Raw genomic sequence first — 27,960 nt, forward strand, 5'->3', positions numbered from 1 at the left:
CACTTAGTGCCATGGTCTGGTTGATTGGATAGGGCTGGGTGATAGGTTGGACTGGATGATCTTGGAGGTCTCTTCCAACCTGGTTGATTCTATGATTAATAGTAACTTGACTGGTTTCAATTAAAAAAAAAAAAAAGTTCTGGGGAGCAAGTCCCATCAGCTTGTTTCCAGCACTGGTAGGTCCTGAAATAGCAGACATCAGACCTAAGACTGGTTTTTCAACCTAGCACTGCTATTTTGGCAGCAGGCCCAGGGTTAAACATAACAAGAGTCACTTCCAGTCCTTGCTCTCCTGAAGGTCAGTGGCCCAACTGGTTGGATGTTTGTCTTAGCTGTCTCCAGACAAGGTCTGCATTTTGTAACGATAAGGTCCTGGTGCTGGCAGTCTCAGACTAACCCTCATTAGCAAGCATGCTTTGCCCTAGTGAGGGTGGGTGTCAGGAGCTGGCCACTGGCAGTGTTTAGTTGTTTTGACTGTTCCAAGCTGGGTGTTCTTTGGTTGAAGGCTCGCTGCTCCCTTTTACCTCCAGTCCATGACTTTTCCAGCACAGTGCAGCTTATTCTTAGCATTCAGGCCATTAAGGCTTCCTGTCCAGAATCATCCATTGCCAGGTGAGCCTCTGAGGTTCCTTCATCTGCTCAGACAGCATGGAAGCAGCAGTCTCTCTCTTAGCAATAAGCCTGGCTTGTCCTGGCTTGCCAGATGCATTCTGAGATGAGTTTCCTCCCCTCTAAAGCTCCCCCAAAAAGCTATCAGAGGTCAGCAACAAATTGGTCCCATTTTTTCTGCCAAACATCTCGGGCTTTGGCTTTCTCATCTGGTAGCATGGCACTGTATCTGTGAGGAGGAGAAAAGTCACTATCAGACAGGAGACAAGGGGGCAGCTATTTCAAGATCAGTGACCAAAATGAAAAGACAGAAAGCAGCAACAGATTAACCCTTGCAGGATGTGCCTACACCACACAGAGGAACAGCATAAAGAGCCTTGAGCTCCTTATGGCTGGGTCAAGAAGTATCATGGCCTTATCAACACCTACTGGCTTCTGCACCATGAAGGCAAACAGCTCAGTCTAAACAAGCTGGAGGCTCTCTGAGTGGCACCCAGTGACTGGTACAGGAGAGAAAACCCTCCTGTTGCTTTCAGATGTGCCCTGGGCTTGGTCCACATTGGGAGGAAATAAGAGTATTTGTTTTTTCCTTGGCCATGCAGGGGCTTAGGATTGACATGAGGATTGGCACAGGATCTGGCAAAAGGACAAGTGTCTGGGATCATGCAGAAAAACCCTGGGCACCATATCCAAACTATTTTGGAACATTCAGAACTGTCCAGATAAAGAGTGGTTAAGCACACTCGAACTACATGCTGGTAGATTATGCCCCCCCTCCATGTTTCCCCAGTGGGCCATGGCAAACTCCAGAGCAAGTCAAACTTTGGCAGAAATAAACAAGCGGTACAAAGGCTTCAGACCTTTCCCATATCCAGAACCAGGTCCTGGAGACAAATTTGCAAAGAATGGAAAAGGAGGAGACACTGAGTGAGAGTAAGGCAATGAAGGGCACACGCAGAGGAGCCTCTGCAGTCCCTGTGTTCTGCCCTTGGAGGAGACACACTGAGGAGGCTTTGGATTAAGCCCAGTTCATGTAGCAAAGGAGAGTCTGAGCCCCAAAGCCAAATACAATTGGTTTCCAGGAAGCAAGCTGATGGCTCCCTTAGCATTACTACAGCCAGATGAGAAAGGTGAGGAACTTACTTTATGGAGTTCAGTGCCAGTTGTTTTAAGGTCCTCAGGTCAGCATTCATCCCTCCAATGGCCATGAACACCTCATAGAAGTCATAGGACACTCCCTTTGCACCAAAGATCGGGGGGTCATCAGGGCTGATCACAATGGGGTGTCCTTCAGCCATCAGGACAGCTGCGGGGTGACGCCGCAAGTCAGATACCAACAGCAGGACCTTGGCAGGGAAGAGGGAGAGACAACATCACCTCAGGTTATTAATCATAGAATCATAGAATCAGTCAGGATTGGAAGGGACCTCAAGGATCATCCAGTTCCAACCTCCTTGCCATGGGCAGGGACACCTCACACTACAGCAGGCTGCTCACAGCCACATCCAGCCTGGCTGCAAAAACCTCCAGGGATGAGGCTTCCACCACCTCCCTGGGCAACCTGTTCCAGTGTCTCACCATCCTCATGAGGAAGAACTTCTTCCTAACATCCAATCTGAATCTCCCCGTTTCTAGTTTTGTTCCATTCCCCCCAGTCCTATCACTCCCTGACACCCTCAAAAGTCCCTCCCCAGCTTTCTTGGAGCCCCCTTCAGATATTGCAAGGCCACAAGAAGGTCTCCTCAAAGCCTTCTATTCTCCAGACTGAACAACCCCAACTCTCTCAGTTTGTCTCCACAGCAGAGCAGCTCCAGCCCTCTGCTCATCCTCGTGGCCCTTCTCTGGACACCTTCCAGCACCTCCAGATCTTTCCTGTAACAGAGGCTCCAGAACTGGACACAAAGCTCCAGGTGGGATCTCAGCAGAGTGGAGCAGAGGGGGAGAATCACCTCCCTCACCCTGCTGGCCACATTTCTTGATGTGGCCCAGGCTCTGCTTGGCTCTCTGGGCTGCAAGTTCTGACTGCTGGCTCATGTTGAGCTTCTCATCCCCCAGCACCCCCAAGGCCTTTTCTTCAGGGCTGCTCTCCAGCCATTCCCTGCCCAGCCTATATCAGTGCTTGGGATTGCCCTGACCCAGCTGCAGGACCCTGCACTTGGTCTTGTTGAACCTCATGAGGTTGGCTTGGGCCCTGCTCTGCAGCCTGTCCAGGTCCCTGTGGATTGATCCCTTTCCTCCAGCCTGTCTGCTGCACCACACAGCTTGGTGTCATCAGCAAACTTGCTGAGGGTGCACTCAATGCCACTGTCCATGGCACCGACAAAGATGTTGAACAAGACTGGTCCCAGGACCTGAGGGACTCCACTTGTCACTGGCCTCCACTTGGCCATGGACCCATGGACAGCCACTCAGGGTGCAGCCATCAAGCCATTTTTTTATCCACTGAGTTCTCCACCCATCAAACCCATGTGTCACCGGTTTAAAGACCAGGATGTGGTGTGGGACAGTGTGGAAGGCTTTGCTCAGGTCCAGGTCAATGACATCAGTTGCTCTCCCCTCATCTATTAATGTTGTGACCTGTTCATAGAAGGCCATCAGGTTTGTCAGGCAGGATTTGCCCTTGGTAAACCCATGCTGACTGTCCCAAATCACCACTTCACTATTCTTCTGTCTCAGTAGTGCCTCCAGGAGAATCTGCTCCATGATCTTACTGGGCACAGAGGTGAGACTGCCTGGCCTGTAGTTCCCTGGTTCTTCCTTCTTCACCTTTTTGAAAATGGGAGTAATGTTTCCCCTTTTCCAGTCAGTGGGGACTTCCCCAGACTGCCAGGACTTTTGGAATATAATAGAGAGAGGTTTAGCAACCTCCTCTGCCAGGTCTCTCAGTACCCGTGGCTGTATCCCGTCGGGTCCCATGGACTTGAACACTTTCAGGTTCTTCAGGTGATCACCAACCTGATCTTCACTTATGATGGGCAGTTCTTCCTTCTGGTTCTTGCCATTAGCTTCCATGACTATTCCAGGAGTGTGGCTGGAGGCCCTTGCAGTGAAGACTGAGGTAAAGAAGTCCTTGAGAACCTCAGCCTTTTCCAGGTCACTTGTGACCATTTCACCTGTTTCCTTTCTGAGGGGGCCCACACCTTCCCTAGGCTTCTTTTTACCATTAATATACCTGTAGAAATTCTTAGTGTTCCCTTTAACCTCCCTGGCTAGATTCAATTCAAACTGTACCCAATCCCCAGTTGCTCTAGGTGTGTTTGCATTCCAGCACCCATCACACTGCATCCTTGCTATAGCTGTCTCTGGTATTAGGGAGGAAAAGCCTCCCGAGAGCTGTTCAGAACACTTTGGGAGCCTGCAGGAGTCTATTTGTCCCCACTGACTACACAAGGAGATTGGTTTCTTAAACTAATCACCTAAATCAAGGCCAGTGGGGTGAATAACTTCTGCTTGCTTATGACAGTTTGACTGTGCATGTTTCAGGAACAGTCCTTTGGTTATGTATTTCCTGCCATGCTCAGCCCAGGGCACCTGGAGCTGTTATCAGGGTTCTCCCGCCAGTACATCTCTACCCCAGAGCATCCTTTCTGCTGCACCCAGGGGACACCAGGCACCATGCTAATGTGCTACAAAAGAGCTCCCCCTGGTTACAGATCCCACAAACCAAAAGGCTTGCAGTTACCATCTCAGCTTCTCAGCCTCTGGTCCTCCTGGCCTTGAAGTATTTTCCATTCTGTCTCTTTAGGCACCTCCCTGACTCTGGGCCTCATGTCCATGAGAGAAGACTGCCTTCCCAGGTTGCTCTGGATAGGAATTTAAATGATTGTGAGCTGGCTGGCATCACAAGCCTCCTTTTCGTTTTTTTTTTTACACAGCATGTGTCTGTGTAGCAGACTGCAGGGTAATGTGGTGCAAAGGAAGCAGAGCCATCCTCGGTGCCACAAACTACCTAGCTGCTTCCCAGCTCCCTGCTGCTCCTACCTGTCATGGTAAATCCCATTCCCATGTCCCAGCCTGTCTTAGTTTAGAGCCAGACAGATTTGCTGTTTTAGCTCTTCCATAAGGGAAAAAGGAAAAAAATGTTCACAAAAGGGATTGGATGGGATTGGAAAGTTTCAGTGGAAATGCTATTCATAACTACACAAAACAGTACAAAGCACATAAAATACACAAAATCCATAGGCTGGGCTTAACACAGAATCCTATTAAGCCAAAGCTTTCACAAACCGCCCTTTAAACCAGGCCAACTAACTCCAGCTTTCATAACCCCGCTCTCACCAAGGCTCTCTACCCCCATACCACACCATGGTGACACAGCTAAAATTCAGCTTGGCAGCTCCAGCTCCCAGTGAGGCTGCTCCAGCCTAATTGGCAGCATTGCCAAGGCCAACACCCTGCAGGAGATAACAGCCTGTGCCTCCTCCTGGGAGGAGAGAGGGAGGGGAAAGAGGAAACAAACTGACTCTGCAGCCAATTTTATAGGGATGCAGGACTTATGGAAGCACCTCCCAGTGCACCTCCTGGACACTTTGGACCTTCCTGGAGGCCTGCCACTTTGTGCTTTCTTAAAGGCACCCCAGCCTCTAAACTACCACACAGCCCCAAGAGCTAAGCTTTTCCCAGCATACCTGGTTGGAGATGGGACAGACTTCTACAGGAATATCCATCTTCAGAGACAAACTTTTGGCTACTGGGTGTTTAGTGAGGGCAAGTCCATGGCCGATCCGGCTGGTATTCAGCAGCAGTGCATCCAGCACATTATTGTCTACAGAGGTGCCCTGCCAATCTGAGCAGACAGAGGGAAGAATCACTGCAGGGCTGGCTGGAAATGTCTGGCAGTTTTAGTGCAGCAGATGCCTAGGGAAACCTAGAATCATGGAATCAGTCAGGGTTGGAAGGGACCACAAGGATCATCCAGTCCCAACCCCCCTGCCATGGGCAGGGACACCTCACACTAGATCAGGCTGGCCAGAGCCTCATCCAGCCTGGCCTTAAACACCTCCAGGGATGGGGCCTCAACCACCTCCCTGGACAACCCATTCCAGGCTCTCACCACTCTCATGGGGAAGAACTTCTTCCTCACATCCAGTCTGAATCTCCCCATTTCTAGCTTTATTCCATTCCCCCCAGTCCTATCACTACCTGATAGCCTAAAAAGTCCCTCCCCAGCTTTCTTGGGGCCCCCTTCAGATACTGGAAGGTCACAAGAAGGTCACCTTGGAGCCTTATTTTCCCCAGACTGAACAGCCCCAACTCTTTCAGTCTCTCCTCATAGCAGAGCAGCTCCAGCCCTCTGATCATCCTTGTGGCCCTTCTCTGGACACCTTCCAGCATGTCCAGATCTCTCTTGTAATAGAGGCTCCAGAAAGGGACACAGTGCTCCAGGTGGGGTCTCACCAGAACTGAGTAGAGAGGGAGAATCACCTCCCTTGACCTGCCCTTGCCCTCGGTGTGTTTAAATCATAGAACTGTCAGCGTTGGAAGGGACCTCAAGGACCACCCAGTTCCAACCCCCCTGCCAATGGCAGGGACACCTCACACTAGATCAGATGCTCACCTTGCTGCTGCTTAACAGCTCTCCTTTAGGCAAGAGTGAGACATATCAGTGGGGGTTTGGTGCACTGTCTAGACCAAAGAACATCTCAAGAAGTATTTTCACTTGCACTCTTACTGCTGCCTGTCCTTCTGGGTCTTGGGATGTGCCTTTGATACCACAAAGAGAGCTGTGGGTGATTCAGCACTGGAGATCTGTCATTAGCACAGATGATCTCTTGCAGTGTGGCAGGTTTAGGCTGATGCTTAGGGAAATTTTCCACAGATTGAGTAGAAAAGTGGCAGAATATAAATAAATCACCACTGGATGTAAAAGGGGAAATAATGATAAGGTCTAAATAACCTCAGTGGTCTGACATCTGACATAGAGTTAGTTGTATAAACTAACTCCTGCTCTTTTTGGCTTCTTTGCTCTAGCAGATACCAGCTGGTGGCTTTTGCTTGGCTGTTGCTGTCCTTGGCTGCATTCTTTTTGTGGCTTTTTGTGGATGTGATGGATTGCACCTTAAAAGTGCTTGCTACTGTCCCTGGCTATAAAGGGAGCCTAGGGTAAGTAGTTCAGATGTAGACATCTCCTCTGCAGATGTCAACATGCAATAAGCATAATACACAAGCTAGACACAACTGGATAAATCTCACCCATACAGGCTGCATAATACATTGCCAATAGTTACACCCTGCCCCAGGAATGAAGGGTAACAATCAGTCATTTTGATCAGGATCAGGCTCACAGGATGTCAGGGGTTGGAAGGGGCCTCTGAAGATCATCGAGTCCAACCCCCCTGCCAGAGCAGGACCATAGAATCCAGCACAGGTCACACAGGAACACATCCAGACAGGGCTGGAAAGGCTCCAGAGAAGGAGACTCCACAACCTCTCTGGGCAACCTCTTCCAGTGCTCTGGGACCCTCACATTAAAAAAGTTCCTCCTCATGTTGAGCTGTAGTTTCCATCCATTGCCCTTTGTCCTATCACAGGGCACAAGTGAGCACAGGCTGTCCCTGTCCCTTCCTTCCTGACCCCCAGTCCTCAGATATTTATAAACATTTATCAAATCCCCTCTCAGTCTTCTCCAGTCTAAACACCCCCAGGGCTCTCAGCCTCTCCTCATCAGGCAGTGCTCCAGGCCCTTCAGCATCCTTGTAGCCCTCCTTTGGACTCTCTCCAGCAGATCCCTGTCCCTCTGGAACTGGGGAGCCCAGAACTGGATGCAATATTCCAGGTGAGGCCTCACCAGGGCAGAGCAGAGGGGAAGAAGAACCTCCCTGGATCTGCTGGACACACTCCTCTGAATGCACCCCAGGATCCCATTTATCTTCTTGGCCACCAGGGCACATTGCTGTCCCATGCAGAACTTGTTGTCCACCAGCACTCCCAGGTCCTTCTCCACAGGGCTGCTCTCCAGCAGATCACCTCCTAACCTGTACTGCTGCAGTTTATTCTTCCTTCCCAGGTGCAGGACTCTGCACTTCTCCTTGTTGAACCTCATTAGGTTCCTCTGTGCCCAGCTCTCAGTCTGTCTGATGAGGATATTCAGTTAAGACATGAGGCTGGCTCAGCCATTCCTTCACCTTAACACATCAAATAACTGTTGAGGAATTCTGCTGCTCCTGTGGATGGGAGGTGAGCTGCTGTGAGGAGGAAATGCCTACGAGCACCAACTCTGGCAGCATGACTCCATACCACACACATGGGCATGGCAAAGGCACATCAACATGATGCCTACAGTCAAGAGCAGGGAACAGGCAGGGGAGGTGCCCTGCAGGAGTGCCAGAGCAACAAGTTGGTATGGGGAGAAGCATTGGAAAAGCTGCTTAGATACCTGAGTACACACACACATATCATCTTCATACAAACAGGCTTCCTTCTGTGCTTTGCAAGGCTTCACCTCTTGCCTCTTTAATAGTCCTCATGCTTACCAGTCTCCCCAGCATGGAAAAAGTATGGCAAGCTGCCTCCCAGGGAATAGGGGATGGTCAGGGCATCCTTCAGGTCCCATAAAGAATGACCTTCATCCTCATGACCAACCTGAGGGAAGAGAAAAGGTATTTTTCACAGAATCAGAGAATTGTCAGGGTTGGAAGAGACCTCAAGGATCATCCAGTTCCAACCCCCCTGCCGTGGCCAGGGACACCTCACACTACAGCAGGTTGCTCACAGCCACATCCAGCCTGGCTGCAAAAACCTCCAGGGATGAGGCTTCCACCACCTCCCTGGGCAACCTCTTCCAGTGTCTCACCACCCTCATGGGGAAGAACTTCTTCCTAACATCCAATCTGAATCTACCCATTTCTAGTTTTGTTCCATTCCCCCCAGTCCTACCACTCCCTGACACCCTAAAAAGTCCCTCCCCAGCTTTCTTGTAGCCCCCTTCAGATACTGGAAGGCCACAAGAAGGTCTCCTCAAAGCCTTCTCTTCTCCAGACTGGACAGCCCCAACTCTCTCAGTCTGTCCTCATAGCAGAGGAGCTCCAGCCCTCTGATCATCCTCATGGCCCTTCTCTGGACACCTTCCAGCATGTCCATAGCCCTCTTGTAACAGAGGATCCAGAACTGGACACAGAGCTCCAGGTGAGGTTTCACCAGAGCTGAGCAGAGGGGGAGAATCACCTCCCTTGCTCTGCTGGCCACATTTCTCTTGATGCAGCCCAGGCTCTGGTTGGCTCTCTGGGCTGCAAGTGCACATTGACAGCTCCTGTTGAGCTTCTCATCCACCAGCAATCCCAGGTCCCTCTCCTCAGGGCTGCTCTCCAGCCAGTCCCTGCCCAGCCTATATCAGTGCTTGGGATTGCCCTGACCCAGCTGCAGGACCTTGCACTTGTTGAACCTCATGAGGTTGGCTTGGGCCCAGCTCTGCAGCCCGTCCAGGTCCCTGTGGATGCTTTGGAAAATGGTAAGACTTACAGCTGTGTCACTGAGGTGCCAACTGTGCTGAAATTCCAATGCTGTGGGGTAGGCAGCCAATTCCTTCAGAGGACTTTGTAATTACCTTGAACAAAATCCTTAGCTGGAGGATTTGTGATTCATTTACACTGCTGGCAGTACAGCAGCAGAGGATCTGGCCCTGGTATCAAACATATGGCTTATAATACATACTTCTATTGCACCTTGAGAACCACAGGATCAGAGGATGTTAGGGGTTGGAAGGGACCTCTGGAGATCTTCCAATCCAAGCCCCTGCCAGAGCAGAACCATAAAATCCAGCACAGGATTTTATAGTCACACAGGAACACATCCAGACAGGGCTGGAAGGGCTCCAGAGAAGGAGACTCCACAACCTCTCTGGGCAGCCTGTTCCAGTAAAGAAGTTCTTCCTCATGATGAGGTGGAACCTCCTGTGCTGGAGTTTTCATCCATTGCCCCTTGTCCTATCACAGGGTGCAACTGAGCAGAGCCTGTCCCCTCCCTCTAGAACCCCACCCGTCAGATATTTGTAAACATTTATTAAAACCCCTCTCAGTTGTCTTCTCTCCAGACTAAACACCCCCAGAGCTCTCAGCCTCTCCTCATCAGGCAGTGCTCCAGTCCCTTCAGCATCCTTGTAGCCCTCCCTTGGACTCTCTCCAGCAGATCCCTGTCCCTCTTGAACTGGGGAGCCCAGAACTGGACGCAACATTCCAGGTGAGGTCTCACTAGGGGTTAATGTGAAGCCACAGAAGAAATATGGTTACCAGATCAAAGCCTGCCAGGGTGTCTGGGAAGTGGGCTCTGAGTGCCATGGCAGTGATGATAGCTTCTTTAATCTGTGAAGCATTCAGCATCCTAAGGAGCAAGAGAGAGAAAGCAGTGCAGAGGCTCACTCCCACACGCCTGCCTTCTTTGGGTTTGACTTCTGAAATGAGCCCCCCAAGGGGCATTTCCAAAATGCAACTTTCTCCTGAAGCTGACAACCAGCTCCAGGTCTCCAGAGTAACAGGAACAGAAAATTGTTCTTATGAAAGGAAATCCCTGAGCAACCAGGAAATGCCTGGCTGGACCTTGCTGTCACCTGAGTTGAGCCATGCTTGTCTGACTCACTGGCTACCAAGTAGGGAACACAACAGCATGGAAGGAAAAGGTTTAACTGTTTTGGTTTGGGTTTGGTTTTGTGGGTGGGGTTTTTTATTGGGGGGGTTGGGGTTGGTTTGGTTTTGGTTTTGGGTTGGTTTTAACTTATTGAGATCTCTTCCAGCCCTATCAGACTTCCCATCAGAGTGCATTTTGCAGAGAAACTCTGTCCATACTCAAGGTGGCCAGGGGCAAGCCAGCTCTGAACTGGACCATGCTGAGCCAGAGTAAGTAAATGCTGCTGAAGGGTCTGTTCTGTTTGCTCAGGATCACCTCACATGACTTGGAGAAGAGCCTTGTGCCTGCCTGCAAACAGCAGCACAAACATACCACGGAAAGGCTGCTGGAGAGCAGTGTCTGAAGGGTCCTACCAGTGCCTGTGCAGGGCACTGCTGGCACTGCTTCACTCTCTGCAAAGAGGTGGAACATGTCCAGGCTGGGGAAGCAGCTTGTGCATGCCTGTACACAAGCAGCCCTCTCCTTGCTCATTCCAGCACCCAGGGCTCACAGATGCTTGCATCTCCAACCAGCAGCAGCTAACCCTGCTCACTTCACAGGTACTCAGACTTATATAGATAATTCCTCATCCTCAGTCTTTCACCTGTGCCAGGGAATCACCGAATCACAGAATCAACCAGGTTGGAAAAGACCTCAGAGATCATCAAGTCCAACCTATTACCTAACACCTCCTGACAACTAAACCAAGGCACCAAGTGCCACATCCAAGCTTTTTTTGAACACCTCCAGGGATGGTGACTCCACCACCTCCCTGGGCAGCCCATTCCAGTGGTCAATTACTCTTTCTGTGAAGAACTTTCTCCTCACCTCCAACCTAAACTTCCCCTGGTGCAGCTTGAGACTCTGTCCTCTTGTTCTGTCACTGGTTGCCTGGGAGAAGAGACCAACCCCCACCTGGCTATAGCCTCCCTTCAGGTAGTTGTAGACAGCAATGAGGTCTGCCCTGAGCCTCCTCTTCTCCAGGCTAAACACCCCCAGCTCCCTCAGCCTCTCCTCACAGGGCTGTGCTCCAGACCTCTCCCCAGCGTCGTTGCCCTTCTCTGGACACATTCAAGTATCTCAATGTCCTTCTTGAATTGAGGAGCCCAGAACTGGACACAGCACTCAAGGTATGGTCTAACCAGTGCTGAGTACAGGGCAGAATGACTTCCCTGCTCTTGCTGGCCACACTATTCCTGATCCAGGCCAGGATGCCATTGGCCTTCTTGGCTACCTGGGCACACTGCTGGCTCATGTTCAGCTGCTGTCAATCAGTACCTCCAGGTCCCTTTCCACCTGGCTGCTCTCCAGCCACTCTGTCCCCAGCCTGTAGCACTGCATGGGGTTGTTGTGGCCAAAGTGCAGGACCCAGCACTTGGACTTGTTCAATGCCATCCTGTTGGACTCTGCCCATCTGTCCAGCCTGTCAAGGTCCCTCTGCAGAGCCCTCCTACCCTCCAACAGATCAACACCTGCTCACAACTTGGTGTCATCTGCAAACTTACTAATGGTGGAGAGTGCTTTGAGAGTCAACACCCTGGGTCTGACCACGCACACAGGCACTTCAGCCCAGCCCTTACCATCACTTCTCCTAGCCTGGACCCCTCTCTCTGTACTCCCATCTCTGCCATAGCACAGCCAGCCATGCACAACTGCTCTTAGCCCCACTCAGCCTCTACCTGTGTGCTGCAAATATAATCTTGGCTCCAAGAAAGTCAGGGTGCTCCTTCATGAACTGCCTGGTCACTTCCTGGTAGGCTGCCATGGACCATGATTTATTGTGCTGGGTGCCATCCAGTTCATACACCTGCAGGATGAAAAGTACACAGAATCATAGGATCAGAGAATTGTCAGGGTTGGAAGGGACCTCAAGGATCATCCAGTGCCAACCCCCCTGCCATGGGCAGGGACACCTCACACTACAGCAGGTTGCTCACAGCCACATCCAGCCTGGCTGCAAAAACCTCCAGGGATGAGGCTTTCACCACCTCCCTGGGCAACCTGTTCCAGTGTCTCACCACCCTCATGGGGAAGAACTTCTTCCTAACATCCAATCTGAATCTCCGCATTTCTAGTTTTGTTCCATTCCCCCCAGTCCTATCACTCCCTGACACCCTCAAAAGTCCCTCCCCAGCTTTCTTGTAGCCCCCTTCAGATACTGCAAGGCCACAAGAAGGTCTCCTCAGAGCCTTCTCTTCTCCAGACTGAACAACCCCAACTCTCTCAGTCTGTCCTCATAGCAGAGCAGCTCCAGCCCTCTGCTCATCCTCATGGCCCTTCTCTGGACATGTTCCAGCACCTCCAGATCCTTCTTGTAATAGGGGCTAGTGTTTTAGGGGGAGACAGGAGAAGGAGACAGTGGCGGACTGAAGAAAACCTCGGGAGAAGCTATGTGCTATGGTCCTGGCAACAGGGCAGAAAAAAGCAGAGCATTTTCTTCTTGAAGCCTTTACCAGCCTGTCATGAACCAAGGAGTGGCTTTCCTCCCTGCTCTCTTTAGTCTGGAGAAGACTGAGAGGGGATCTGATCAATGTCAATAGCTGAGGGGTGGGTGTCAAGTGGAGGGGGCCAGTCTCTATTCATTGGTGCACAATGATAAGACAAGGAACAGGAGGTTCAAGCTTGAACATAGAAGGTTTCACCTCAACATGAGGAGAAACTTCTTTACAGTGAGGGTGACAGAGCCCTGGAGCAGGCTGCCCAGAGAGGTTGTGGAGTCTCCTTCTCTGGAGACTTTCCAACCCCACCTGGCTGCATTCCTGTGCAGACTCCCCTGGGTGATCCTGCTTTGGCAGGGGGGTTGGACTGGATGATCTCTGGAGGTCCCTTCCAACCTCTAATGTACTGTGAGACTGTGATGCAAGCCCCAATTTTCTCTGTGTTCAGACATGGCAAGCAAGTGCCATTGAGTACCCAGAGGAGACTATGACCTCTTCTTCATGTCTGTATCAGATGCTGGAGTGTTTTGTCCATCTGTATGGCATCTCTGTGCCTTGCAGTGGCAGTATGTCAGCCAACACAACCCCAAGGCAGGTGAGGGCTGAGCTCCAGAAGTCACCAGCTGGGCTGGGCTTCTGCTCCCCTCTGCCAGAGGTTTGCTCTGTGACCCTGAGTCAGTTGTTTGGGCTTGCCACTCTTTCCCAGTTCTCCAGCTGCAGACTGGGAAGAAAAATCCTTCTGGTGTGCTCCGTCTCTTCAGCTTTCTTTGTGAGTTCTCACTGTCAGGACTATGTGCAGGGCCTTTGCCCTGGTTTCAGCAGGGACACAGACCCTGCATGCCCCAGCTGACACTAACCCACAAAGGCCCTGCTGGAGTCACTCGGAAACCGTGGCTGGAATCAGTCTGTTCTCTTCTTATCCTTCTCACCTTTGTATTTCTCTTTCACCCTTCTCCTCCATCTATTTTTTTTAGCTGGTCCACTCCACCTTCTTACTTCCCTTCTGGAGCTGCTCCTGAGAGTGATGCCCCTCTTTGAGCCCCTGCAGCTGGTCATGTCACGCCACCCCCCTTGAAGACAGCAGCAGCCCCAGGGCAGCTGCAGACACTGGGAGGAAATTTTCCCCTGCCTCAGCCCAGGGGGATGTGAGACTTTACACAGCTGAGTTTGCAAACATAGCTGGGGCTGGGGGGGAGCTTTTCCACAGTGTTTGCTGTTTCACACTAAATCCTGACTTTCATTTACTTTCCTTCAGGGGCTGCTTCTGGCAGGCGTTGCTGCAAGGAGAGCTTTTTGCAGAGTGTTAGTGCTGCTGTCCAAGCCTTGTAGAGAAGCTCCAGGTGTGCAAGAATCTCACTCTTCCCATCACACCCTGCTCACTTCAACTTTCACAGCAAAGTGTTTCCCTTCCCTCTCATCCCTGCTGCAGCCTAGCTGGCACTTCCCTGCCTGCACTGCCTGTCTCACAGCACTGCTCGGGCTGCAGGCAGCCTGCCTGCACCTCACAACACACCCAGCTGCCAGGTGCCAGCAAGCCTGGGGGCTCTGGAGGCTCCCACACCTGGAGCAAGCATCAGGGGCTGGATGGGAAGCAAATCTTCCCTGCCAAACCTCTCTTCAAATCACATTACAACCATGTCTAAGGGCTGCTGGTAAATGCAGGGTATTTTCCAGTCAGGCCCATGCATTTGTATCATCACAGATACTCTTGGCCCAGAAACTTGTGTGACCTGGGGGGATGCCAGCACTCACACTGCCTCACAGCTCAGGAATCTTGACATTGCTGCTATTTTTTCTTTCCAGGTACCCCAAAGACAGATGGTGACTGAGTTCAGAGCAACTGGCTCATGACCAACCCCCAGCAAAGTAAAGCACATAGAAGCTTTATAGTCCTCTTCCCCTCCTGGTTTGTTTTTTTCTTTCTTTCCAAAACACCCTTCTCATCTCAGGCATGCTTGAGTGCCAGCCTGCAGCCTAGATATTGAGGCCTGTTTTGCTATGGGGCCAGCTTGAAGCACAGAATCAGAAGAAGTTAAACAAAAGATAGCAATCATGACTTGAGAGCAGCTTAGTCCTCCCTGAGGACTCATGGTGACGTGGAACCTCCTACGCTGTAGTTGACATCCATTGCTCCTTGTCCTGTCACAGGGCACAAGTGAACAGAGCCTGTTCCCTCCCTCTTGATCCCCAGCCCTCAGATATTGATAGACATTGATCAGATCCCCTCTCAGTCTTCTCCTCTCCAGAGTAACCAGCCCCAGGGCTCTCAGCCTCTCCTCATCAGGCAGTGCTCCAGTCCCTTCAGCATCCTTGTAGCCCTCCCTTGGACTCTCTCCAGCAGATCCCTGTCCCTCTTGAACTGGGGAGCCCAGAACTGGATGCAATATTGCATCCATGAACTGTGGGCAGTTGTGCTTTGCCAGTCAGTGGCAGACTGATGATTCCAATGCAGACAAAGCTGAGATACATCTCTCCAACTAGCAAGGTCACGACACAGCTGCCAGTCAGAACATACAATGAAGTTTTGTACTGTTGCCACAGTAGGTATCTTCCTTAGCCATTAAGAACAAGGCACCTCTGGCTTCCAATCACTTGCCTATGCAAATCTCCAACAAAGACCTTTGCATATGATCAAGGTTTTCCAGCATCCTTAGAAGGGTAGGCATGCAAACATTCAGGATAGAGCTTGAGAGAAGTTGTGGAGAACTAAGGATTTAAAAGAATACTGGAGAAGCCAAAAAACACATACCGGAGGCAGGAGAGCTCTTATCTCAACATACTGCACATTATCTGCATAGAACTCCAGCAAGCCCTGGTAGAAATAGGCCTTGAACACAGGTGCATAGCAGATAAGTCCAGAGGCAGTAAGAAAGATTTCTTCAAATCTTTTCCAAATGAAAGCCTGAGATGGGTAGGCGAGCTCAGGGAAATCCGTCACCAGCGTCAGGTTTCTCAGCAAGCTGTAGAAAAGGGTAGGTGGAGGAGAAAGAATGAGAAGAATCAATCACAGAATCACTGAGGCTGGAATAGAGCTCTGAGCTCATCCAGCCCAGCCTGTGACCCAACACCACCACATCAACCAGACCATGGCACTGAGTGCCACATCCAAGCTTGCCTTAAACACCTCCAGGGACGGTGACTCCACCACCTCCCTGGGCAGTCCGTGCCAGTCTCTAATTCCCCTTCCCATCAGGAAGTGCTTCCTAACATCCACCCTAAACCTGCCCTGGCACAGCTTCAGGCCATGCCCTCTCCTCTTGTCACAAGGTGCCTGGGAGCAGAGCCTGACCCCCACCTGACTACAACTTCCCTTCAGGTACTTGTAGAGTGTGATAAGGTCCCCCTGAGGCTCCTCTTCTGCAGGCTGAACACCCCCAGCTCCCTCAGCCTCTCCTCATCAGCCTTTCCCTCCAGTCCCTTCCCCAGTCTCATTGCTCTCCTCTGGACCTACTCCAGCCCCTCAAGATCTTTCTGGCAGTGAGAGCCCAGAGCTGCACACAGTGCTCGAGGTGAGGCCTCACCAGTGCTGAGCACAGGGCAGAATTCCGTCCCTGCTCCTGCTGCCCACACACATAGGACAACTGGCTTTCAGCATGGAAAGGGCCACCAGCTGGCAGCTGGATGTTCAGTGCAGGAAGAAGCAGGTTTTGTCCAAGCTAGGTGTGAGTTTTGCTGGCAGAGACCAAGCTTCGTGGATGCATCACTCTCCCGCCCACAAGCTCCAAGGTGCAGCAGGGCAGTGGCTGTGCTGAAGGAGGCACAGCTCCTTTGGCCAGGACCAAGAAAAGCTGCAAAGCTGTTCCTGCCACAGCAGGGGCCCCAGTTGTAACTCTGAGCCTGTTGGCATTGCAGTACAACAGGCATGACAGCAACAAGGAGGAGTTCAGCTCATGTTTTCTGCTGCCTGTATTTACACCTTGTAAAGGCTGGTACAGGTAATAGCTGACAGGTAAAAAGTCCTACACTACAGGTTGTGCTCCAAGCAGGGTGAGACTAAGTGTTCAAAACCTTCCTCTTCCTCTTTTGAGGGCAAAGTCTTGAGGAGTAATGGAGTGACAGGAGCAGGTCTGGGGTTTTTATGCCATAAGCATTGCACTCTGCTACCCAGATGCATGCTTACTCCACAAGTAGGCAGGTACATTGCTCCTGTAAACAATATCTTCTTTAAACCACCTTCAATGCCTGTAAAAGCTGTGTCACCTGACTCTGCTCAGCACCTAAAGGCAGACTGAGACTCCAGAAAATGCCATCTATTAGGCCACCATCAACCTGCTTACTAAGGCTGTAACTTGCCCTGGGACACAATCCTGCAGCACTGCGTCCAGTTCTGGAGCCTCTACTACAAGAAAGGACTGGAGGTGCTGGAAGGTGTCCAGAGAAGGGCCATGAGGATGAGCAGAGGGCTGGAGCTGCTCTGCTGTGAGGACAGACTGAGAGAGTTGGGACTGTTCAGTCTGGAGAAGAGAAGGCTCTGAGGAGACCTTCTTGTGGCCTTGCAGTAGCTGAAGGGGGCTCCAAGAAAGCTGGGGAGGGACTTTTCAGGGTGTCAGGGAGTGATAGGACTGGGAGGAATGGAGCAAAACTACAAGTGGGTAGATTCAGATTGGATGTTAGGAAGAAGTTCTTACCCAGGAGGGTGGTGAGACACTGGAAGAGGTTGCCCAGGGAGGTGGTGGAAGCCTCATCCCTGGAGGTTTTTGCAGCCAGGCTGGATGTGGCTGTGAGCAACCTGCTGTAGCGTGAGGTGTCCCTGCCCATGGCAGGAGGGTTGGAACTGGATGATTCTTGAGGTCCCTTCCAACCCTGACAATTTTATGATGCTATATTGTCAAAATATGTCATCTAATACAGACAGGGAAGGGGAAATGATTGCAAATTAAAAATTATTTTCCTCCCCAGTGGTACAAACCTGATATTCTGCCTGCCTTGCTGATAACTTCTTCAGAGTTTTCTGCTGGGAAACAGCTGCTGAGAATTGCAGGTCTTGTTTTTCCCTTAGTGGGGTGGAAATGTGTTTATTTCCTTCCAGGCTCAGCTGGCCTGTAAGCCTCTTTCAGAAATCCAGGGACTTTATCAAGCAGAGTTTAAGGGAGCCAGTAACTGCAAGATTATCTTAGTGGTGGGTGACAGCTTGCATTTAGGACAGGCTGAGCATCTGTGCCACAACACTGTTCCCTGACAAGCTGATAGCCTTTATCCTGCCCAAAGCTTTGCCCCTGGCAACAGCCTTCCTCCCTCCATTGGTGGCCACCTGAAGAGGAGCTCATAACAAATGTCTCAGATGTGTAGGCAAGGTCTGGATTGCAGTGCTTGGTGATTGATTTCATTCAACACACAGAGAGTTGGGACTGTTCAGTCTGGAGAAGACTCCGAGGAGACCTTCTTGTGGCCTTCCAGTATCTGAAGGGGGCTACAAGAAAGCTGGGGAGGGACTTTTTAGGGTGTCAGGGAGTGACAGGACTGGGGGGAATGGAGCAAAACTACAAGTGGGTAGATTCAGATTGCATGTTAGGAAGAAGTTCTTCCCCATGAGGATGGTGAGACACTGGAACGGGTTGCCCAGGGAGGTGGTGAAAGCCTCATCCCTGGAGGTTTAAGACCAGGCTGGATGTGGCTGTGAGCAACCTGATGTAGTGTGAGGTGTCCCTGCCCATGGCATGGGGTTGGAACTGGGTAAGCCTTGAGGTCCCTTCCAACCCTGACAATTCTATGATTCTATGGGTCCTGGGTGGACAAACTGAACCCTTCATAGCAAGCTACAGAGGCAGTTGGTTGCAGGTGGGTGGGCTTCTCAGTTTGGCCAGGCTTAGCTAGTGCCAGGTGCTAGGCAGGTTCAGACAGAAATACCTTCATCCATGCTTCATCCTTCATCCAGTTCTATTGTTGCCCCTTGGTAACAGTTATGGATCTTTAATAAAGTTGTTTGTTTGGTGTCTTGGCCTCCATCTCCACACAGTGCTCTGCTCTGTGAGATGGTGGATTTGATCTTTTGCCCATATATTATCTTCTGTGGATGGAGTGGAAATCCTCCCTCCTACGATGGGATCTGGTCCAAACTCATTAGCTAAGACGTCCTGGGTAGAGATGTCCCTTCTGAGTGCCTCCATCCTGCTCACAAAACAGAGCTCATTCCCCCAGCAGCCTTTGCCTGCTATTTCACTCTCCAAGGACCTTCTTCCGAGGGCTGCAGTTTAATTTCTTTTTCACTCCGTTAATTTCTTTGCTGGGAACCATTTTAGAAGCCCAACTGTACATAAAGAGATGCTTGTACCACGTTAGAGATGAGGTTTTAAACACTCAACAGTTAGGAAAATTCACAGTTAAGGTTTCCACAGCAACTTTGGCTCTGCCCTCCTGTGCATTACAATAGGGATTTGGGTGCCATTATCACAGGACACCAGGCAACTCCAGCTACTGTTCAGTAATTCATGTGACTAAAGGGGACTGAGCTCGACCATGGCAGGGCTGGGCAGCATCTCCAGCTGGCCATCGGGAGCATACAGCAACAGGAGACACCATAGCATCACCCTAGAAACCAGGAATGCAGAAGCCAGGGGCACCTTGAAGGCAGTAATCCAGCTGCTGGAGCTGTGGTGGAGGCCAACTGCCAGAGGAAAAGGTGTTCTGCAGTTTGGTGGGGAGGGGAGAGGAGATTTAGTGTGGGAAGAGCCAGGGAAAAGAGGCTTTGCTGGTGCACTCCTGGCCGAAGGGCAGCTCGCCTCCAGCCCTGTGTGCTGGCTGAGAGCACCTGCAAGCACGGAGGCCAAAACCTCCCCGTGGATCAAACAGCCCTGCAAGCCCATTCTTGCCACCCTGCACAGCTTTGTCTCAGATAAGGATGGGTGCTGAGCTGGGCTCCCACTGCTTTCTCCCCTTGTCCTGGGAGAACTCTGCTTCTCCAGCAGTGAGCATGCACAGGGCTCCCCTCCCTGCCTTTAAATCTGAGCTGTACAAACTTGTGGTTGTTTACTTAGCCTGTGCTCTTGGGCTAGGAACAGCAATAAATCCTCCCCCTCCCCCCATCACCACCACCCTGCTCCTCAAAGCACATAAATCGTTTTGTGGGGTTTTTTAGATCCCCCTTCCCTTTGAGACTGATTATTGATCCCTCTAAGTGTTGAAGGGTTATTGTATAACAGTGATCCATCCTTGATAACTGGATAATCTCCTAAGGGGTTTTGCCATCAGTGGCTCATGCAGATGAAGCAAAGCTTCATGAATACCTCTTCTCCTTCTTTCCTGGGATGGGCCCTCAGCAGTGATCAGGTGCAGACTACAAGCAGCCTTCCATGTCATGTTGTATATGCAGCGAGCAATGCTATTGCAATGCATATGCCCAAAGGGGCACAGCCAAAACCACCAGCTAAGGATCAGTTATTTTCAGCTCTGGTTTTTGCTTTCTCTCCTCCATTTCACCCCCCTTTCCCCCTAACTCTTTTGCTTTCTGGAGCTATGTAATGCAGAAGCAAAAGGCCTGGTTGCCTTGTTTTCAAAAAGGTTCTTTCTCCTGCTTTCTTTTGCTGTTCTTGATGGGTAATTATACCCCTCTCCTCACCCATAGTATCTGAATGTCTTCCAGTGGTGCATTAAATAGTGTGACTAACATCTGTCACATGTGGTTCATTCACTTTCTCTCTCTCTCTCTCATCCCCTCTTCTTCTCCCCAAGGGGAGTCTTGTAGAGGGAGCAGAGTGCTTTGTTTCTGTAGTGGATTTTTTTATCCTTTTTCCTCTTTTTTTTTTTTCCCTTGCAATGCACACACTGCCCTATTTTTCTCTGAGATAAGGCAGTCAGAGGACATGGAGGAGAAGGTGGTGGCAGTCACGGCAGCCATTATTGCCCAGGGGAGTTGTCCCTGCAGCCTCAGCCATGGTGTCAGCTCCCTCACAGATGACTTCATCCTGGTGACAGAGAGCTCTGCTGGGCCACCAGGGCTGTGCTGCTGGGCACAGCCTTAATCCTGGGGCTGCTGGCAGGGGATGATGTGTGTGGTGGTATTTTACAAATACCTGGAATGTCAGCCTTGTTTCTCTAAATACCTAGGGGCATGCTCTTGCTGTAGAGACAGTGGCCATTATGTTACATTTTGAGGGGGGGAAGGCATTTTCCTATATCATAATTGATTAAATAAGTGAGGATTATCTTTTTGTCTTTTAAGTCTCAAAGGAAAAAAAAATCCCTTCTTTTCTCTGTGTCCTGGCCCACAGTCTCCTGCAGCATCCTTTTGGAAGCTTACCAGTAATAGAATACTCCAGGGTCTTGGCCCTGTGCAGTTTGAATAAGGATGATTAAACCTTCTTTTGAGGGAAACAAACAAAAAAGACTTCTAAAACACACACACACACATATGCATGTGTCTACATAGGTACCTAAAATGCAAACAGCACAAATGTAATGCAGACACCTCCCTCTCTCTGTCTCTCTCACCCTTTCCTGGTCAGGAATGCAGGAAGGTGAAAGAAGTGCAGCCTCTTGGAAACGTTTCCATTGTTCCCTTCACTTTTGCTGATCCACCCTGCCTTGCATGAGAGCCCTCCCCTGCTGCCATATTCCCTTGGTGCTTCCTTGAAACCACCCAACTATCCATCCGTTCCTTCCTCTGACATCTGCTTTCTTTCAGCTTGTCAGTGCTCAAGGGCAAAGAGGAGAGCAGGAAAAGAGGTAGCCTGGGATGCACATGTTCAAGAGACTGGGAGAGTTTCCAGCAACTGAGAAGCAGAACAGATTGGGGCCTATTCCTGGCTAGAGACCTATTTCCAGACGGCCAAAAAACATTCCTAACCCCTAGACTAGTACCCAGGGATTAGATGAAAACAGGAGGGGAAGTGCCTCAGTGTGGCTGCTGGTCCTGGGTTTGCATGTCCTGTGTGATGACTCCTCGGTGATTTTATGGTGATGAGCAAAGGACAAGAAATGAAGGGCAGCAGACTCAGATGGGTAAGTCTGAGCACCCACGATGCAAGAAACCCAAGTTTGTCATTGGCCCTGGCATGCATTTGCTGAGGGAAATCACTTCCTTGGTCTCTGCCTTGCTTTTGCCTCTGCCCTTGGGGACACCCTTCTAGAGGGGTCTGTCTTGTGTCCCTGGGCAGTGTCTGACACTCTGAAGACCTGCTTTGACTTGTGGCTACTGGACATTGTCAGGCAGCTAACACAAAAGAAGAGCAATGTCATAAGACTGCCTGTGAAAAGAAGTCATGTTCCCAGGCAGGCCAGACAACAGGAACCAAACAGTGCCCAGCTCAGCTCCCTAGGTGTGCAGGATGCCATTGCCTCTTAGCCTCAGCCAGAAAGGGATGGCAAGCTACAGAAATGCAGCAAAGGGTTGCTCCTGAAACAGCCAGTGCAATGGCTTGGGCTTTAAGGAACTGATGCTGCTTCCAAATCCAGTCTCTTGCATATTATTTATGGGGCTCCTGGTGACCAGAACTGTGCTGTGTCCTTTGACTCCTCATCAGGCTCAGAAATGGAAGGGAGCTCTCTGGAAGGTGTAGAGCAGTGACTTCTCACTGGATCTTATTTCTTCCATCATGTCAGGGCAGCTGAGCCTCATGATATAAAAGGTCAAGAGCCCTGGGTCTGGCACTGCTTTCTCCTTCCCTTCTAGATCTCTGTAGGAGATAAGGTGGTAGGTGCCTGGAGTGTCAGCTCCCTCTGCCTTGTACCTCACTGTTGTTGGAGAGGGAAGGCAATTCCATACCAAAGGTCTGGCAGCTCCCTCAGCTTCCCCTCTGACCTCCTTCCTGGATCAGCTTCCATGTGGATGGGATACCAGCTCCCTGAGGGTTAGAAGGGCTCTATTTAAGAGCACACACCCTCACTGAAGAGCAGTACAGTAAATCCCATCAAGGTTCACTTAGGAAATTAAAGCCAGCCTCACCTAATCCAAACTTTTCCTTGTGTGTCAGCATGGTGATGCTGTCTTCAAACACATGACACCCCACACTAGTTTTTACTGTGGACCCCAGTCCCTAGAGCATTGTGGATGGTGGTGCCCTCTGAATGGATCACCCTTTGTCCTCATCACTCAGTGTCTGTCTTCATGCATTATTTAGCATGCTTTCCAGCCCCCTGCACACCACACACAACTACATGCTGCCTCCTGGCAATGCTTTGTCTTAGGATCAGTGGCCCCTGAATGGGTAGATAGGACTCCCTCTTCCTACTACCACCAGCTGGAAGGGAAGCCAGGCTGTTCCCACCCACCTGTAAGGAATTGAATGGTAGGTGGCTGCAATGCAACCAGAATCATAGAATTGTCAGGGTTGGAAGGGATCATAAGAATCATCCAGTTCCAATCCCCCTGCCATGACACCTCACACTACAGCAGGTTGCTCAAAGCCACATCCAGCCTGGCTGCAAAAACCTCCAGGGATGAGGCTTCCACCACCTCCCTGGGCAACCTGTGCCAGTGTCTCACCACCCTCCTGGGTAAGAACTTCTTCCTAACATCCAATCTGAATCTACTCATTTCTATTCTGTTTTTATTCCCCCCAGTCCTATCACTCCCTGACACCCTTAAAAGTCCCTCTTCAGCTTTCTTGGAGCCCCCTTCAGGAGCCCCTCCAGACTGAATAACCCCAACTCTCTCAGTCTATCTCCATAGCAGAGCAGCTCCAGCCCTCTGCTCATCCTGCAGCCCTTCTCTGGACACCTTCCAGCACCTCCAGATCCTTCCTGTAACAGAGGCTCCAGAACTGGACACAGAGCTCCAGGTGGGGTCTCAGCAGAGTGGAGCAGAGGGGGAGAATCCCCTCCCTTGCCCTGCTGGCCACACTTCTCTTGCTGCAGCCCAGGCTCTGCTTGGCTCTCTGGGCTGCAAGTGCTCACTGCTGGCTCCTGTTGAGCTTCTCATCCACCAGCACCCCTGAGTCCTTTTCTTCAGGGCTGCTCTCAAGCCAGTCCCTGCCCAGCCTGTATCAGTGCTTGGGATTGCCCTGACCCAGCTGCAGGACCTCTAGGCTTGATAAAAACCTGCCAGAAGAGAAGGTAGGAATTGCCTTGTGAGAGAATGTGTGATGCTACCCGAGCAGGAAGCAAATGGGAGAGTGGGACCAGAAGGATCCTGCTTTGCTCCATAACACAGTCAGGAAGCTCTGGCAGGCTTGCAGCCGCTCCTCACTCACCTGCTATCAAAATCAGTCACGTTCTGCAGCTGCTGCCGGTAAGCCTCTAGCAAAACCCACTGGGAGCACTGGGCTGGCACTGGGGCAGGAGGCTGAGGCTTGGAGAAACGAAAGCGAACGGTGCCCGTGGGGGTGAAGCAGATGTAGCAGTTGGGGAGGTAGGTGGCATTGGACACCAGCCAGCCCACGCTCAGCATGGCATAGTCGTGCAGGTGTAGGACAGCACCTGGTGGGGAGGGGTGAAAAAAGTATGACCTAGTGAGACAAAGCAGCTGAGAAGGAGGAACCAAGGTTTAGTGTGGTGATAGTTGGAGTTTGCCTATCCAGGGGCATCTGGAAAAGCTTCTAGAGAGCTGTGAGTGACCTCTGCCAGCAGAGCGCCCCCGGGCCCGGGGAAGAGGTTCCCTCCACATCAAACGCAGGGCAGGCAGAGAGTGACAGAAACCTGGGAGTGGAGGGAGGGGGTGGGGGGAAAATCAATAGGGAGCTCCATTTCTCTGCTGGGATGGAAAATGCTCCCAGTTATTGAAGGTCTTTTCAGACAGACTTTGTTCTGAGCTGGCTCAGGCTCTGCTGGTTTAAAGAGGAACTCTCCCAGCAGGCAGCGGTTTACAAGGCAGTGCTAGCTGACTGCCAGACCTGAAGCAAGCCTCTGTCTCTCAGCTGTTTGGATCCCAGGCTCGATTTTTAGCATCCAGTTTGTCTCTTCTTTCATCTCTTTGAAACTCTGGTGTACACCAAACATGCCAGCCCATGACACAGCAGGGAATTGCTTTCAGATGCAGGAGGACCATCTACTTCTGCACCTTATCAAAAGCATTCTCACATTGTACATCTGCTGCTGGCCAGCACAAAGGGCCTCTGGGACACTGTGTTACTGGGCAGTATATTGACAACTGCCACTCTTCCTGACATGAGAAGCATCCTCTGCATGCTCACCTTCCTCAGCCCATGCTTTCTTTTCACTAAAATCTCTCCTTTTGGAGAGATTTCTTTATGTTGGTGCTTGAACTGAACTTTACCTTTGTAAAGGGAAGACACTGTGAGGCTAACACCTTACAGATGTGTAGTTCATTAGTCTAAGGGAGACCTCACAGTCAAAAGAGATTTGATGCCCTTCAGGGTAAAGGGAGAACATGAACAGCAAAAACAAGACAAGAAACTGGTATGTAGGTGATATTAGATAAACTTCAGGACCACAATTATTAGTGGATTAATCTAATCACGGAATCACAGAACATTAGAGGTTGGAAGGGACCTCCAGAGATCATCAGGTCCAACCCCCCTGCCAAAGCAGCATCACCCAGGGCAGTCTGCACAGGAATGCAGCCAGGTGGGGTTGGAAAGTCTCCAGAGAAGGAGACTCCACAACCTCTCTGGGCAGCCTGCTCCAGGGCTCCAACACCCTCACTGTAAAGAAGTTTCTCCTCATGTTGAAGTGAAATCTTCTCTGTTCACATTTGTCTCCATTGTTCTATGTCTTATCAATGTGCACCATTGAAAAGAGCCTGGCCCCCTCCACTTGACACCCACCCCTCAGCTATTGATAGACATTGATCAGATCCCTCTCAGCCTTCTCTTCTCCAGACTAAACAGCCCCAGGGCTCTCAGTCTCTCTTCACAGGGGAGATGCTCAAGTCCCCTAAGCATCCTCATGGCTCTCCCTTGGACTTTCTCCAGCAGGTCTCTGTCTCTCTTGAACTGGGGAGCCCCAAACTGGACACAGGATTGCAGCTGTGGCCTCAGCAGGGCAGAGTGGATAGGGGAGAAGAACCTCCCTAGCCCTGCTGGCTATAATGTCTATAACCTCCAACCACAGAGAGTCTGACTGTTAAGATGCTGAGGAAGTGGTGTTTTTGCTGCTCTCAATAGAGCACAGTGTGACAGAATAGGTGCACCACAGCTGTCTAGATCTGACCCTTCTCTCACTGGCAGTGCCACTTTCTTTGTGAGCAGTAACAGAAATTACAACAGTAATTCCCAGGGGCTCTCATCAAGACTGAGGCCTCTTGTACTAGGTCCTACTCAAGCAGCTCCAAGGATGTGATCTTGGCCCTAAAAGCTTACAGCTCTTGCAAGGATTCTGAGAGCCCATTTCAACATATGCTGGATTGAAAAGTGCTCTGGTCTGATTCCTTCTTGGTGTCAAAGACATCCCACTGTAGGTACAAAGGAGGTTACTTTTAAATTCCTTACTGCTCAATCCAGGAATTAAAGGGTCATGACAACTCTGACCCTTCACAGTAACATTAGGATGCTGCAATCCAGGGATCCTCATCCCACACCAGAGGCTGGAAAGGAGAAGGTTGGAAGCACCTGGGCTACAAGGAAGGGCTGAGGGAGTTGGGGGTGTTCAGGCTGGAGAAGACGAGGCTGATGGGAGACCTCATTGCTTTCTACAACTCCCTGAAGGGAGGTCAGAGTGAGGAGGAGGCAAGGTCTTCTCCTTGGTGACAAGGACAGGGCCAGAGGAAATGATTCCAAGCTGCAGCCAGGGAGGTTCGGGCTGGATTTCAGGAAATATTTCTTCACTGGAGGGGTTCTCAAACTTTGGAATGGTCTGCCCAGGGCAGTGCTGGAGTCACCATCCCTGGGGGTGTTCAAGCAGCTTGTGGACCTGGTGCTTAGGGACATGGTTTGGTGCTGACCCTTCAGTGCTGGTTTAAAGGTTGGACTGGATGAGCTTGGAGGTCTCTTCCAACCTAAGCTGTTCTGTTCTGTGAAGTGTGAAAGCTGGCTCTTGTTCTTGTGCCAGTGCCACAGCCTTACAAGTGACAAATGCTCCTGTGGAGAAGCTGACTCTCAGATCTTCCAAAGCAGGTCATCAATCTGTTTCCAGACAGCCATGTGGGCAAGGCCACAGGACTCTGAATCTAAAAAGGCATCACCTGGAAGGGGGCACCTGGAGACATTAGGCTTCCTGCTACCCAGCCTAGGTGGTTTGGGTTTCACCTTGGCTAGAAATACCCTCTCCATAGCAATCTTTCAGATGCAGTTGTGTCCCAGCTGCTCACCAGAGGATGCGCAGGATGGTGTGGGTGAAGGCATCGAGCAATCTCATTTCACTATCTAACCCAAAATGGTCCAAATGCCTTCAAAATTATGTCTGTGCTGCAGAGTACAGAAACCCTCTTAGTGTAGGCTGTGGCTGCCCATTAGAACATAGTTTCTCTGCTGCTCATCAGAAGAGAAAAGACATTTCTGAAGACAAAAGGAGCAGCACCTGTTTTTATAAGCAGCTATCCCTATAAGTGCACAGAGCAGAACTTGATTAAAGACAAGAAAGTGAGAGAATAAGTTTTACCCTGTATTCTGTAGGTCTCACCAACAAAAGCTTTGACTTGCTTTCAACAGGTAAAGAAACTTCCAGTGTTGGAGGTAGCACCTTACTCCTGCAGCACTCCCAGACTTTCCAGAAGACTTCCAAGTCTGCTACAGAACCACTTGCAAAAAGACTTATTGGGGAATACTGCATTTCTGCCTAAGATAAGGTTGGTAGCATGTCTGTGGCACGTGTATATAGAAAAAAGGAAAAGCCCTGGCTGGAACATGCTGAGCAAATATGGATGTCTATGAAATCTTGCCTTCCTCTGCTCTTTCTCCACACTTGAAAATCTGAAGGATCCATATTGTAAGTTATACCAAGTGCTACAATTGCTGGAAACGTGCATTCATCCAATCCATCCCCCTCTTCCTTTCTCCCCCTGCCCTGTTCCCAAGCTCAGAGGCAGGGCTTTTCCTGGAACACAGCATGCACAATTTACAGCTCCCAGAAGCTCATCTGCCACACAGAGCACTTTGTCCTGGCTTTGCCACAGAGAGCAAAAGGTGAGAGGAGGGTGAAGAAGGCCAAGCCTACCTTTGGGCATGCGCTTCAAGATGCTGAACACGGGGCTCTGCTCGATGAGGCCTCTTGCCCGAAAGAAGTGCATGCTTGGAGGGAACTCTCCTCTACTTATGGCCCTTGCCACCTCCTCCTTCTTGAGGTTTACAAGCTTTGTACTGAGCTGCTGCTCCTCTCTACTCAGCACCACGTTGCCACCTGTCTGGTGGCTTTTCTCCTCCTGCATCAGAGCCTCCCGGTCCTTCCAGAGGGGAGCTGGAAGGCAGAAGGCAGCCAGGTTCAAGAGAAGGTATGCCAGCCTTATGCCTTTCCCAGATGGAGCCTTCATCTTACTGCTGCACCTAGG

At 50.7% G+C, this 27,960-nt stretch overlaps 1 protein-coding gene across 1 annotated transcript; it reads right to left on the bottom strand.

The window, feature by feature from the left end:
* Positions 1 to 753: 753 nt before the first annotated feature.
* ADA2 (adenosine deaminase 2) lies at positions 754 to 27,942 on the bottom strand. The gene is made up of 9 exons (XM_054386881.1): positions 27,630 to 27,942; positions 23,771 to 23,996; positions 15,394 to 15,604; positions 11,886 to 12,013; positions 9,834 to 9,924; positions 8,082 to 8,190; positions 5,238 to 5,395; positions 1,753 to 1,955; positions 754 to 838 (listed from the first exon to the last, which is right to left on the bottom strand). The coding sequence occupies exons 1-9, from the start codon at positions 27,940 to 27,942 to the stop codon at positions 754 to 756; spliced, it is 1,524 nt and encodes a 507-aa protein (XP_054242856.1).
* Between the last annotated feature and the right edge of the window lie 18 nt (positions 27,943 to 27,960).

Source organism: Indicator indicator, chromosome 14 (assembly GCF_027791375.1).
Source record: "Indicator indicator isolate 239-I01 chromosome 14, UM_Iind_1.1, whole genome shotgun sequence".
NCBI lineage: Eukaryota > Metazoa > Chordata > Aves > Piciformes > Indicatoridae > Indicator > Indicator indicator.